Genomic DNA, 14989 nt, shown 5'->3' on the forward strand with positions numbered 1-14989 from the left:
AAACGTTAACTCTGTTTTCTCCTCCACAGATGCTGCCAGACCTGCTGAGCTTTTCCAGCAACTTTGTTTTTGTTCCTGATTTACAGCATCCGCAGTTCTTTTGGTTTCTATCTTATCTACTCCATTCATAATTTTATATGTTTCTATAAGATCCCCCTCATTCTTCTAAATTCCAATGAGTATAGTCCCAGTCTACTCAATCTCTCCTTATAAACCAACCCTCTCAACTCTGAATTAACCTAATGAACCATCCAGTGCTAGTACATCCTTTCTCAAGTAAGGAGACCAAAACGGTACACAGTACGTCTAACCAGAACCCTATACAGCTGTAGCATAACCTCCCAGTTTTTAAACTCTATCCCTGTAGCAATGAAGGACAACATTCCATGTGCTTTCTTAATTACTTGCTGCAGCTGCAAACCAACTTTTTGTGATTCATGCACAAGGTCCCTTTGCACAGCAGCATGCTGCAATTTTTCACCGTTTAAACAATAGCCCATTTTTGCTGTTATTCCTATCAAAATGGATGATCTCACATTTACCTCACAAGTATCTCCCCGAAACTAACTTCCCTCTTTCTTTTCCGTATGGTTCTCTCATGTTGGATTACATGGTCCCCAGTGGGGTGAGGGAGGTGGAATGGAAGTGTGTGATCTACTCGCATTCCCGCACCCTCCCCAAGCGAATAAGACATCAGATGACCAATCAACAGCCACCAGTCTGGGAGGTGGCGAATTACCATTTGTCACCGGGGAGAGGACTCAGCACCCAATCCAATGGGGGAGGCAGTGGCATAATGGTAAATGCACAAGACTATTACTCCAGAACCACAGGCCATTGTTCTGGGCACATGGGTTCAAATCTCATCATGGCAGATGGTGAAGTTTGAACTCAAGAGAAAAAAAAGGTCTAAAATGTAAAGAAGCTAGTCTGTTGGTAGTTGTGAAACTTTGGAACTTTTTGTGAAAATCTGTCTGATGCACTAATTTCCTTTGTTTGTAATTTGTTGTCCTTATCTGGGCTGGCCTACATATGACTCCAGACCAACAGCAGTATAGCTGACACTCTGGGCAGTTAGGGAGGTGGAATAAGTAGTCAACGATGCCCACATCCCAAGAACAAATTTAGAGAAAATCAGGTCAGGATGAGGGGTCAGGCTATTAACCTGAGTTCTGTCACAGCCACCAATTTCTATATCACAGGCTGCCTCACCCCCCTCTATACCTGTTCTCCCATCCTGTAAAATACCTAAAGGAATCTACGACCAACCAGGGCTGTCACTTTTAGCGTACTACCACGCTCAGTCATGGTCCCATCAGCAATCCTTTCAATCTCCCCTAGTGGTGAACCCACCTACCTGGCAGGAATCTCACCTGATTAACTTCCCGAACAACTAAGGGGTCGCCCGTTAATGACAGAGATGAGGAGGAATTTATTCTTTCAGAGGGTAGTGAAATCTGTGAAATTCTTTACTGCAGAGTCTGGGTCATTCCGTGTATTCAAGGCTGAGTTAGATTTTTAATCAGTCAAGGAATCAAGGGTCAGGGGAAGTGGGGATGAGGATGATCAGATCAACCATGACTTCATTGAGTGGCATAGCAGATCCAACGGGCTGATTGGCCTCTACTGCTACATCTTATGGACTGCAGAAAAATCAATTAGAACAAAGAACAACCCAGGAGCAGGCCCTTCGGCCCTCCAAGCCTGCGCCGACTCATTGTGCGGTATAAATTTACTGACAATTGCACCTACAATAAAATCGATAGCTTGTTCATCGTTTTTTCTTAAATGGGGTACAGGCTTCTGATTTCAATGCCCCTTCACCTTCCACATTATCAAAGACTGACACAATGAATTGGGATTACTGGTCCGACAACGTCACACCCATAATTCCTGCTGAGGAACGAGGGGTGGGAACAGGTGTCATCTCACCCTCAGATGATCAGCTGCAAGATCCAGTCCAGTGTGTTATGGACCAGACAAAAGCCTCTCAAAATATACTATGACGATAGCCTAGATCCTAACTTTTTCTTGTTTTAAAGGCGAGTGCCAGGTGTTGCGTTCCAGATGCAATTTGATTGATCAGACTACCGATCTTGAAGCACTATAGTCAAAAGATAACAAAAGAAAGAATTGGACTGACTTAACTCTATTGGAAAACTTAACAGAATAATAGATCACAACTTTTCAAATATCGTAACATCCTATAAACATACCCTTGGCAAAGGCAAATTCAGTAAAATAAATTGTCTCACAGCCAATTCTGTAGTTCTCTTGACAAAAAGTCAATAGAAAACTCTGAATGAGAGAGAGTAGGAGGGAGAGATGTACTATAGCTTCCAAAACCCAGCTTCAAGGTCCCAGCAACAACTGCTACTGAAAAACTGAAAATCCTGATTCTGTGGGAGCTTGACCATTCAGGCTGCTTCTATTGTTCTGATTTTTTTTTAAAACCCCAAGGCCTCACAAGCTGTTTATTTTATTGAATTCAAATAGACAGCTCAGCGCGTCTATCTTAAAACCTCTCTTCAAAAAGAAACAAATAAATCCATAGTATTGTCACAAAGTGCCCTGTATCAGTGTGAACAAGGATTCCTGTGGAGCTTCCAACTGTTTGAGGTTAATGTCCAGGACATGGCTCCAAATGACCTGGGGAGGGAGAAAACAAATGTGTAATGAATCATCAATGCTCGGTTGTCTTTCTGTGGAAAGACAGTACATTGCAAAGATGGAGATGTTAATGATGGATGGTGGGTGTTGAGAAACATATAAAATAGGAGCAGGAATAGGACATTTGGCCCTTCAAGCTTGTTCACCATTAAATATGATTGTGACTGATCAGTCCCCTGTTCCCAATTTCTCCCATTGCCTTCGATCCCTTTAGGTCCAATAACTATGTCTAACTCCTTAGAACATAGAACATAGATCAGTGCAGCACAGTACAGGCCCTTCAGCTCATGATGTTGTGCCAAACTTTTACCCTAATCCTAAAGTCTATCTAACCTCCAACCCTACCTTATACTATCATCCATATGCCTATCTAATAGCCATTTAAATGCCCCTAATGAGGCTGACTCCACTACCCTCTCCGGCAATGCATTCCATGCCCCTACCACTCTCCGAGTAAAGAACCTACCTCTGACGTCTCCCCTATATCTACCTCCACTCACTTTAAAACTATGCCCCCTCGTAATAGCTACCTCCACCCTAAGAAAAAGTCTCTGGCTGTCCACTCTATCTATACCTCTGATCATTTTGTACAATTCTATCAAGTCACCTCTCATCCTTCGTCATTCTAAAGAGAAAAACCCTCGCTCTCTCAACCTTTCCTCGTGAGACCTTCCCTCCATTCCAGGCAACATCCTGGTAAATCTCCTCTGCACCTTTTCCAACGCTTCCACATCTTTCCTTAATCTTTCCTCCTTGAAAACATTCAATTTTTTGGCCTCTGTGGCAGAGAATTCCACAGCTCACCACTCTCTGGGTGAAGAAATCTCTCCTCAGGTTTGGAAGCAAGAGGTTATTTTATTTTATTATTTATACACAGCACGTCAGCATCACTGGTTAGGCCAGCAGTTATTAAACAGCTTTAATTGCCCACTTTAAGTCAACCACATTGCTGTGGGCCTGGAATCACATGTAGGCCAGACCAGGTAAAGGACATGAGTGAATCAGGTGAGTTTTATGACAATATCTTCATGGTTATCATGAGACATTTATTCCTGAGTTCACATCTGCCATTGCGGAATTTGAACCAGGTCTCCATAACATTACCTGAGCTTTTTGAAATAATAATCTGGCAATGATTCTGTTAGGCCATCATTCTCCACGTGTTAACTTTGTTTAAGTATATTCACAGGATGTGGGTGTCCCTGGCTAGACCAGCATTTATTACTCATCCCTAATTGCCCAGAAGGCAGTTAAGAGTCAACCCCATTCATAATTTCAGTTTTGTTTTTAATTCTTCAATTCAAATTACCGACAGGATTCAAACAGGTTAACAGCCAAGTGATAATGCCACTAGGCCATCACCTGCCCTTGATGTCTCACATGGAGTCAGGCAACACATGTGTTTGTTTTTTTTGGTGTGAGCGATGAGTGGAAATCTCTGACCTATTGGCAATCTCTGTGTCCCTCAGCCTCTCCGCCTGCACTGCGACCTGTGTAGCATCGTATCGAGCTCCGGCCAGATGCTGGGCCAGCGAGCGGGTTCCGTGATCGACCGTACGGCCTGTGTGTGGCGTATGAACAACGCACCCACAGCCGGATTCGAGGCAGATGTCGGCACCAGGACCAGCGTCAGGGTGGTATCTCACACCAGCGTGCCCCTCCTCAGGCAGAAGCAGCAGCATTACTTCGGAGAGGCCAACGAGACCATCTACGTGATCTGGGGGCCCTATCGGAACATGCGACGGGACGGGAAAGGGGCCACCTACAACGAGCTGCGGCAGATGGCAAGGAACTACCCCCATGCCAAGATCTATGTGACCACCGAGGAGCGGATGAACTACTGTGACAAGGTCTTCCAGCGGGAAACGGGAAAGGACAGGTCAGTTTCTCTTCTCCTGCTTTCCTTTGTGTGCCAGGTAGTTAGGGCAGCGCAGAGCTCTCCCATAAAACATTCAGTACTGTCAACACATTCCCAGCAGAGAAACAGACTCAACAGCTCCACCTCAACTGGGAAGGGAGATGATCACAGAACCAGCCTTGGCAAACAGCGGCATGTTGGTGTAGTCATAGGACTAGGATTCACACCCCAGGTTAATGCTGTGGGACAGAAACAAATTGCTGGAAAAGCTGAGCAGATCTGGCAGCATCTGTGGAGAGTTTCAGAGTTAATGTGTCAGGTCAAGTTACCCTCCCACAGAGCAGATGCTGTGTGGGTTTGGGGTCAAATATGTCCCTGACAGCTAACACCCTGAAATTCAATTCAATTAAAAGCTGGTCGAATGGTGACCACTGTTTGAAAACCCATCTGGTTCACTATATCTTTTCAGGAAGGAAATCTGCCATCTTTACCTGGTCTGGCCTACATGCCACTCTAGACCCACAGCTATATGGTTGACTCTTAACTGCCCTCTGAAATGGCAAACCACTTGAATCAAGGGGCAGTTGGAGATGGGAAATGAATGCTGGGCTATCAATGGATAAATAAAATGTTAAATTCACACCGTCAGAGTCTCACGGTGTTGGTGCCATTTTGACTTCAATTGTTCTTTTTCACTCTAAGAGTTTCTATATTTCTTCATGACATACAGATGCCACTGGCAAGACCAGTATTTGTTACCTAACCCAGATTGTCATTGAACAGAGATAGTAGGAACTGCAGCTGCTGGAGAATCTGAGATAACAAGGTGTAGAGCTGGATGAACACAGCAGGCCAAGCAGCATCAGAGAAGCAGGAAAGCTGACGTTTTGGGCCTAGACCCTTCTTCAGAAATGGGGGAGGGGAAGAGGGTTCTGAAATAAATAGGGAGAGAGGGGGAGGCGGATAGAAGATGGATAGAGGAGAAGATAGGTGGAGAGGAGACAGACCGGTCAAAGAGGCGCGGATGGAGCCAGTAAAGTTGAGTGTAGGTGGGGAGGTAGGGAGGAGATAGGTCAGTCCAGGGAGGACGGACATGTCAAGGGGGTGGGATGAGGTTAGTAGGTAGGAGATGGGGGTGGGGCTTGAGGTGGGAAAAGGGGATAGGTGGGAGGAAGGACAGGTTAGGGAGGCGGGGCGAGCTGGGCTAGGTTTGGGATGCAGTAGGGGGAGGGGAGATTTTGAAGCTTCAAAGTATCAATGTGGACTTCACAAGCTTCAAAATCTCCCCTGACCTGCCCGTCCTCCCTGGACTGACCTATCTCCTCCCTACCTCCCCACCTACACTCACCTTTACTGGCTCCATTCCCGCCTCTTTGACCAGTCTGCCTCCTCTCCACCTATCTTCTCCTCTATCCATCTTCTATCCGCCTCCCCCTCTCTCCCTATTTATTTCAGAACCTCCTTCCCCTCCCCCTTTTCTGAAGAAGGGTCTAGGCCCAAAATGTCAGCCTTCCTGCTCCTCTGATGCTGCTTGGCCTGCTGTGTTCATCTCTCTTGTCATTGAACAGAGCGGCTTTTAGATTGTCTCATTGAAAAGCTAATAGAAACCACATTGCTGTAGGCCTGGAGTCACAAATAGGCCAGACCAGGCAAGAATAGCAGATATCCTTCTCCTAAAAGGCATGGTGGAATTTGAATCTGTGTTTGCAGATGAGGGCACTGGGCTTCCCAAGTATTAGCCTGGTGGCATAGTGGAGGCAAAACGTAATGGTATTGTGACTGGACTGGTAAATGAGAGATGAGGAAACGTTCGGGGTAACCTGGGTTCAAATCCCACCAAGCTGGATGGTAAACTCAATAAATAGTAAATTATGGCCATGGAGTAATTGTGTTAAAAATCCAACTGGCTCACTAATGTCCTTTAAGGAAGGTCCTTATCAAGTCTGTCCTAACCATGAATATAGACCCATAGCTTTCCGAAATGGTGCAGCATGTTATTCAGTTGTATCAACTGCTAAAAATTCTTGAAAGGAATGAAACCAGACAGACATTGAGGTGGACAATTAAACAACTCACAGGAGGAGGCTCCATAAGTATCTCCATCCCCAGTAATGAAGCAGCCCAACACATCAGTGCAAAAGATAAGGCTGAAGCATTTGCAGTACGCTTCAGCTGGAAGTGCCGAGTGGATGAGCCATTATGGCCTGCAACAACACTCAGGAAACTTGCAAAAGCAGTTTTTTAAAAGTCATTCACTGGGTGAGGGTGTTGTTGGCTGGGCCAGCATGTATAATTCATCCCAGAACGCAGTTCAGAGTTAGGAATTAGAGATGAGCAATAAATGCCAGTGATGCCCACACCCCATGAATGAACAAAAAAAAATTGCCACTCTGTCACTGACTCATCATTGCATCATCTTAACTGCTCTCTCTTTCCAGTCTCGATAACTTTCTTTCATGCAAGTACCAAGGCCACACACGTCTCTGCTATAACTCCAACTTCTGTGAGACAACTTTTCATCTCCAATTGACCTCATACTGTCCTTATCTTTCTGTTTTGTTGCGAGGGTAATCAAATGCAAGAGTTATGTGGGGCACTGGTGAGACTGTGTCTGGAATACTGTGTACAGTACCGGTCAACGTACTTAGGGAAGGATGTTAATACATTGGAAGAAGTTCAGAGAAGGTTTACTAGGCTAATACCTGGAATGTGAGGATTACCTTGTGTGGAAATTCTGAGTGTACATCCTCACAAGGATTGATGCTGGGTCCACTGCTTTTTGTCATTTATATAAATGATTTGTATGTGAACATAGGAGGGGTGGTTAATAAGTTTGCAGATGTCACCAAAATTGGTGGTGCAGTGGACAGTGAGGAAGGTTATCGGATAGTACAATGAGACCTTGATCTGATGAGCCAATGGGCGGAGGAGTGGCAGGTGGAGTTTAATTTAGATAAATGTGAGGTGCTGCATTTTGGAAAGGCTTATACACTTATAGACTTAATGGTAAGGTCCTGGGAAGTGTTGCTGAATGAAGAAACCTTGGAATACAGATTCATAGTCCTTGAAAGTGGAGTCACAGGCAGGTAGGATAGTGAAGAAGGTGTTTGGTACACTTGCCTTTATTGCTCAGTGCACTGAGTATAGGAGTTGGGAGGTCATGTTGCAGCTGTACAGGACATTGGTTAGGCCATTTTTGGAATACTGCGTGCAATTCTGGTCTCTCTGCTATAGGAAGGATGTTGTGAAACTTGAAAGGGTTCAGAAAAGATATACAAGGATGTTGCCAGGTTTGGAGAATTTGAGCTGTAGGGAAAGGGTGAATAGGCTGGGGCTATTTTTCCTGGTGATTCGGAGGCTGAGGAATGACCTTATAGAGGTTTATAAAATCATGAGGGACATGGATAGGGTAAATAGACAAGGTCTTTTCTCCAGGGTAGCTGATTCCAAAACTATCCGGCATAGATTTAAGTTGAGAGGGGAAAGATTTAAAAGGAACCTAAAGGGGCAACTTTTTCACACAGAGATACATACATTCTTGATAATCAAGGGGAAAAAAAGGTCATCGGGGTATATGCAGGAATGTAGAGTTGAGGTTAAAATCAGATCAACTATGATCTTATTGGATGGTGGAACAGGCTGGAAGGGTGGGGTGGCCTTCTCCTGTTCCCTGTGCATATGAGCTTATAAAATCAATGAACATTTAGGGCCATCTGGAGGGATGCTTAAGGTCATGAGAGGGAACAGAGCAGTTTGCCTCCACAGTTTCAGGGTCAAGAAGCTTCAGTTGTGTGGACAATCTGAAAAAGTTGGGGTAAATTCTCCTTCGAGCAGAAAATGTGAAGGGTGAGATGTGACATTTATGAAGGGAATTACTTGAGTAAATCAAAAGAAATTCTTTCCAGTGTGCAAGAGTCTGAGGACACACATTTAAGGGAATTGTCCAAAGAATTGGAAGACATTCAAATTATTTTCACATAGACAGGTGTTATGATCTCGAATGCATGACCCAAAAGGGCTGTTGAAGCAGATTCCGTGGTAACTTTCTAAAGGCAAATGGGGACACACTTTCGCAGAGGAAATCTGCTGAAAGAGTGGAACTATTTAGATTGTTCTTTCAAAAAGCCAGCACAGGTTCAGTGGGTCGAATGGTCTCCTTTTGTGTTGGATAACTCCATGACAATCCCTTCCTAACTCTTGAGGGGCACAATCTCATTATGGGGTTTAGTGACACTCTATTCGATAGATTTTTCTTCTGACATTCCACATTGAAATGTCCCTTTAAGAAAATATGACGGCAGAGTGAAACATTTCTCAGTTCACGTTTTTGGAGTAAGTCACCTTCATGGAATCCTTTCTACCACTTTCGATCTTTTTTAGTCCAATCACTGGAAGTCATTGTATTCAATTAAGGAATAAAAATAACCCCAACATAGGAAGGGATGTGTTATGAATGTAGCTGGGTGGTTTTTGTAATTACTGTCGAAATTAATATCAGAATCAAAATTATTAATATTCATGAAAAGATTTTCATTTGTAGAATGACTAATTACGTCTTAACTCACTTTGTAGCTAATTATTTAGGCTAATGATATTGTGCAGTACAACATGGCATCCATTTTGCAACTAGCTTGTTCCTACAATGAACAATGGAATCCATTTTGGATGGTGTAGAGAGGAAATGGACTTTCTTTAACAGCAAGGAAATTCTTAAATGCATTCTTAAAAATATTACTTTAGTACTTATATTACTGGTGACTAGTAAAAGGCTCCAATCCTATAAACACGTTTTTTAAGCAAAGAATGCCCATATATCCAAACATAAAAAAAAAATCACCTAATTAGAAGTGACTTTCTGCAATGTGTTAACTATTGCTAGTGATAACCTGCTGTCCTATTTAAGGATGTATTGTTGATAACTTATATCACCACTGTGTCACAATAGCTCATTAACTACCCCCTGACATGACACATATAGTCTTCTAATAATCAATTGCTCATCACAGATCACTTAGTTCCATGGCTTAGCTTATTTAAAGTAATGAAACATATTATAAGTTTTGAAGCAGACATCAGAACAATCCACTCTAATTAAAGACAAAATACTGTGGATGCCGGAAATCTGAAACAAATGCAGAGAACGCTGGAGAAACCTCAGCAGGTCTGCCAGCATCTGTAGAGAGAGAAACAGAGTTAACATTTCAAGTCTGCTATGACTCTTGTTCAGACTCTTCTTCACAGTAAACACAGTGGTTCCCATTGATGCAGCTTTGAGCCCAATTGGCAGGCAGAGTCACAGCATTGTGTGCACACAGCGCCCAGAATCTTTAATCATAAACTTTCCTAAAGGTAAGGTACACATCCAATATGACATTTGGGATAAACAAAAAATGCTGGCCTTTCCAGGAAGGAGATGTAAGGCTAGTGACAGAAAGCTTGGGAAAAGATACAAGTTTTAAGAGGAGTCGTTTATAGAAAAAAGATGGACAAATGCGCACAGGCTTCCCAGAGCAGGTAAAGGCCTGGTCATTCCTGGTGGAGGGATTAAATGGCACTCAGACAGGAGTATGAATGAGACAGTGGCTCCTACCCTGGCCACATGGTTAGCCTGGTTTCAATGGTCAGAGTGGGGTGCAAATGAACCTCTTTCTCTGTTATTATTTCTCCTCATTACATAAGGGCAAACTCTACCCTGAAAGCTGACAAACTCGATCAGCCTAGCTGTTAACACAGGCCTTCTGCTCACGAGTCAGGAGGGACTTTCATGATTAATTGATTCACTGTTCTAATCAACCAATGTTGAATAATCTATTAATTGTGATGGCACTGGGCCAAATTGAGTTGGACAGGTTCCAGCACTGTGCACGTGTTCAGATTGTTGAGCAGTTAAGGCATTTCGAATGAAGACCAGACTTTTCTGGCTGAAATGTAAACCCTAAATTTTAATCCTTCCCTCAAGGGCAGGTTGAACCAGGGCGGGATAATTTAATAGGGACAATGGAATATGATTTTCCATTTTGGATCGGGACCCTGTGTCAGGAGCAATAGCACAACATTGAGTTTGGGATTGGCCAATCAATGGCCAGTTATGGATAGTGAGTTGGCTTACCCTGCTCTGTTCTGTCCTCACAACCACAGGCATAGTGATAGGCTTTTAACTTTCAGGTGGGTACTTGTACCTGTTAGGGGTTTGGTTAACTCAGTTGGCTAGATGGGTGGCTTGCAGTGCAGAGTTACGCCAACAGTGCGGGCTTAATTCCTGACACCAGTTGAAGTTACCACGAAGGACTCTCCTTCTCAACCTCTCCCCTCATCTGAAGTCTGGTGGCCCTCAACTTAAACCACCACCAGTCATCTCTCTTAATTAGAGAGCAGAAGGACTAAGGCAATTTTATCTTGTACCTGATGATGCAATACTTATGATAGCTCCCATAAGAACTGGACATAGGAACATAAGAACAGGAATAGGCCATTCAGCCCATTGAGCCTACTGTGACATTCAATAGGATCATGGCTGATCTGTGGTCTATCTCCATACGCCTGCCTTAGGCCAATAATCCTTGATACCTTTGCTTATTAAAAAAATTGTCTCTCTCAGATGTAAATTTAACAATTGAATGAGCATCGTCAAATATTTGAGGAAGGAAGCTCCAAACATCACCACTCTTTGTATGTAGAAGTGTTTTCTAACGTCTCTCCTGAATGGCCTGCCATAATTCTCAGACTATGCCCCTGGTTCTAGAATCTCCAATCAGAGGAAATAGTTTATCTATCCTGTCTTTCCCTGTTACTATCCTGAAAACCTCAATTAGATTAGCCCGTAACCTTTCTAAATTCTAGAGAATAAGGGCCTAATCTCTTCTCATAACATAACCCCTGAAGTCCAGGTATCATCCTTGTAAACCTGTGTTGAACTCCCTCCAGGACCAAAGCATCCTTCTTAAGGTGTGGTGCCCAGATCTGCTCACAGTCCTCCAAGTGGGGTCTAATTCGGGTTTTGTACAACAGCAGCGTAATGCCTGCATCCCTATACTCTAGCCCTTTAGATATGAAAGCCAACATTAATGTAGTATTTCAGGGTTCAATTGACATTTATTACAGCTCCAGGAATCTACAGAGCTGTGATTTCTGGGCTAGCTTTGAATAATTCGGTTATAAACTGGCAGAATCCTACCTCAGCGTATCATGCTGCAAGTGACCCCAGTAAGATGGAGACCAAGATCTTTATACCATTGGGTGACAGGCAGTGATGACATTATGAGCATGTCTCTTAAAAGTATATTGCATACCAGCTGTGAGACATATCATGACATCCCCCTTGTTCCAAAGCAAAAAAGAAATCCCAAACAGATATAGACAGCTGTGTTCATGTGCTTGTAATTGATTTGATAATTATACAAACAGGTACAGAGTTAACAATTTTAGCCATTCAAAGCTCTTTATATATTTTGGAGATTTGACAACTTATCCTGCTCTGGTGATCATCTCTCCATCTGGAGAGGTGCGTGTTATTCTCAGTTGCTCTTGGCTGATAACTTGGTTGTCTTGCTGTTGTATGCTGTCTCTCACACATTCATCATTGTCAGAGTTTTCTTCCGTACTCTCTGCCTGCGTGACTGGCATGTTGTACATCCGTCTGAGCTGGTTTCTGTTCCGTCGTAATGTTTGGTAATGTTCTCACACTACCTGAGCTGATTGCCTCTTTAGGACACCTTTGCTGGTATCCAAGTATTTGTGACTGGAATTCTGACTCACACTCTTTGTCCAGAGCGTAGTTGTAATTTTCTACCTGCTCGCTGGTGATGTATCTCTTTCATTGGAGAAGAAAATCCTGTGTTAGACAATTGGTTACCAGGCAAAATCCTTTACACTTAATCTCCATTGCCTTCTGAATGTATGCTCTCAACTTCCTTGGGTCAATGAATGGCGTTGCATCATCCTTGAAATGCAATATTGCATGACCCTTAAGATTATGTTGAATCTGTCGGGGTATAACTACTTAAGATCACCAACAGATTTACCTGTGCCTTACATGGTCTACTCTACCAGAGTGGACGTGGCTATAATTTGATAAATGATGCCTCCACCAAGATCAGTGCATACTGGCAATTCTGCCATTGCTGGATCACTGGGATCTACCAGGCCAAAGGGAAGTCAGGATTAACTTGTGTGTTGGTACTGCATTGTGACTGCACCAATGCAAGGAATTGTTGATCTGTTGTATGCTAGGAAAGAGTCTCTTGTATACTGCAACATGAAGTGCCACTTGTTGAGATACATGTCTTTTAGGATACTTGGTGCATATGATGTCAATTCATGCATCAATTTTGGCTTTCGGGATGAGTTGACCTGCCTTTTAGGGATATGCGATATTAATAGTGATAAAAGCTGCTGATTACCTTATACTGTCGAGATGGTGTGTGAGGTTGACAACAGGAAACATTTGATCATCTTCCAAAAACAACACAGTGTGGAGCTGGAGGAACACAGCAGGCCAGGCAGCATCAGAGGAGCAGGAAAATTGAAGTTTCATGTCAGGGCCCTTCTTCAGATACTGCCAAACCTGCTGCGTTCCTCCAGCCCCACACTGTGTTGTCTCTGATTCCAGCATCTACAGTTCTTGTTATCATCTTGCAAATTTTACTTATCGCTTCAGTTGGCTGCATGCATCAAAATGTTTCCATTCGTGCATATTTCTGAACACTGCTTGCTGTAGTCATGCTATAGAATAGAATCCCTACAGTATAGAAACAGACCATTCAGCCCATCGAGTTCACACAGACTCTCCGAAAGGCATCCCACCTAGACCTAAGCCACCCCATCCCCATAACCCTGTACTTCCTACAGCTAATCCACCTAATTTACACTTCCCTGAAGACTATGGGCAATTTAGCTTGGCCAATCCACCTAACTTGCACACCTTTGGACTGTGGGAGAAATCCGCAGCATCTGGAGGAAACCCACGCAGACACAAGGTGAATGTGCAAACTCTACACAGACAAATCCCTGAGGGTGCAATTGAACCTGAGTACTGGCACTGTGAGGCAGCGGTGCTAACCACCAAGCCTCTGTGTCGCCCCATCTTGCTGTACCATCTTAATGGTCAACTGTGCCTTGTTCTGGGATCTGGCTTGGCTTTTGAAACCAGGTTTTGTACACAGGTGACCCCAATGCTTTGGTACCACATCCTTTGCCAATTGGAAGAAACACCGGACAACTATGTTAGATCTTGCTGGTTTGGTGGACTTTGCTGAATGTAGCAATAGTGTTGTCCTCACCTAAAGCATGTACTTGATGTTAGCCTATCACCGTGGTTACGTACTGGTGCCCATCTATAAGCAAGGCACCAATAGTACGGTCCTTTTCCTGGCCCAGAATATCTTTCTGTACCTTCTCTGTGGCTGCAACACTGAATTCTGCACTCTGTTCTGCTACCCTGATGCACTTTGTACAGCATGATCTGCCTGTGTAGAATGCAAAACACTAGTTTTCACTGTATATCAGTACATATGACAGCAATAAATCAAACTCAAACTTTCCTGAAGACTTTGATCAGTATCAAGGCAATTGCCAACTCAATGACCCTCTGGAAATTCTTCTTCAGAGAACTCATGCCACTTGCTGTAGCATCTTGTGATGAAGTCATCAATTGGGTCTTGGGATTTCAGTCTGTATCACATGAGTTGATGTCTGTTAATCCAGAGGTTGTTTCATACCTTTGTCTGGTCCTCAAATATTCCTCAGATTTTTTTTATCATCCTCGGAAAGACTGGGTGTATTTATTGTGGAATTTAGAAGGATTAGCGGGGGATCTCATAGAAACATGTATAATCCTGATTGGACTGGACAGGCTAGATGTGGGAAGAATGTTCCCAATGTTGGGAAAGTCTAGAACTAGGGCTCACTGTCTAAGAATAAGAGGTAAGTCACTCAGGACTGAGATGAGGAAAAATTTCTTCACTCAGAGAGTTGTGAACGTGTGGAATTCTCTACCACAGGAAGCTGTTGGGGCCAGTTTGTGGTATATTCAAGAGGGAGCTGAACATGGCCCTTGTGGCTAAAGGGATCAAGGGGTATGGAGAGAAAGTGGGAGTGTGATACTGAAATTGCATGATCAGCCATGATCATATTGAATGGTGGTGCAGGCTCGGAGGGCCGAATGGCCTACTCCTACACCTATTTTCTATATTTCTATGTTTCTTCGAAATACTGGGCTAGATAATGTTTTACATCCATCTGAAACAGTAAATAGGGCCTCAATGTATTGTTTCGTCTGGGAAAAGTCATCTCTGACAATGCAACATTCTGTCAGCCCTGCGCTGGTAACATAGGCCTAGATGTTATGCCAAGGTCTCTGGAAAGAGACTTGAACTTATAACCTCTGGCCTTAGAAAAGAGAGACACAGCTGGGGCCATGAAATGTCCACTTTGAATAGTCTTAGCTGCATTGAATTCAGGCCA

The 14989-nt window shown here is 43.5% G+C and overlaps 1 protein-coding gene across 5 annotated transcripts in view; it reads left to right on the forward strand.

The window, feature by feature from the left end:
* The window catches only part of st6galnac3 (ST6 (alpha-N-acetyl-neuraminyl-2,3-beta-galactosyl-1,3)-N-acetylgalactosaminide alpha-2,6-sialyltransferase 3), a 328714-nt gene that overhangs the window by 143158 nt on the left and 170567 nt on the right, over nucleotides 1–14989 (forward strand). For 4 of the 5 annotated variants that reach the window (XM_048602457.1, XM_048602459.1, XM_048602458.1 and 1 more), the window contains exon 3: nucleotides 4140–4549. In XM_048602457.1, the coding sequence (XP_048458414.1) occupies nucleotides 4140–4549 (410 nt within the window). Of the gene's footprint in view, nucleotides 1–726; nucleotides 800–4139; nucleotides 4550–14989 lie in introns of those variants that run through there. The other variant, XM_048602460.1, reaches the window with a different exon arrangement.

This window comes from Rhincodon typus, chromosome 10 (genome assembly GCF_021869965.1).
Source record: "Rhincodon typus isolate 14 chromosome 10, sRhiTyp1.1, whole genome shotgun sequence".
In the NCBI taxonomy this organism is placed as follows: domain Eukaryota; kingdom Metazoa; phylum Chordata; class Chondrichthyes; order Orectolobiformes; family Rhincodontidae; genus Rhincodon; species Rhincodon typus.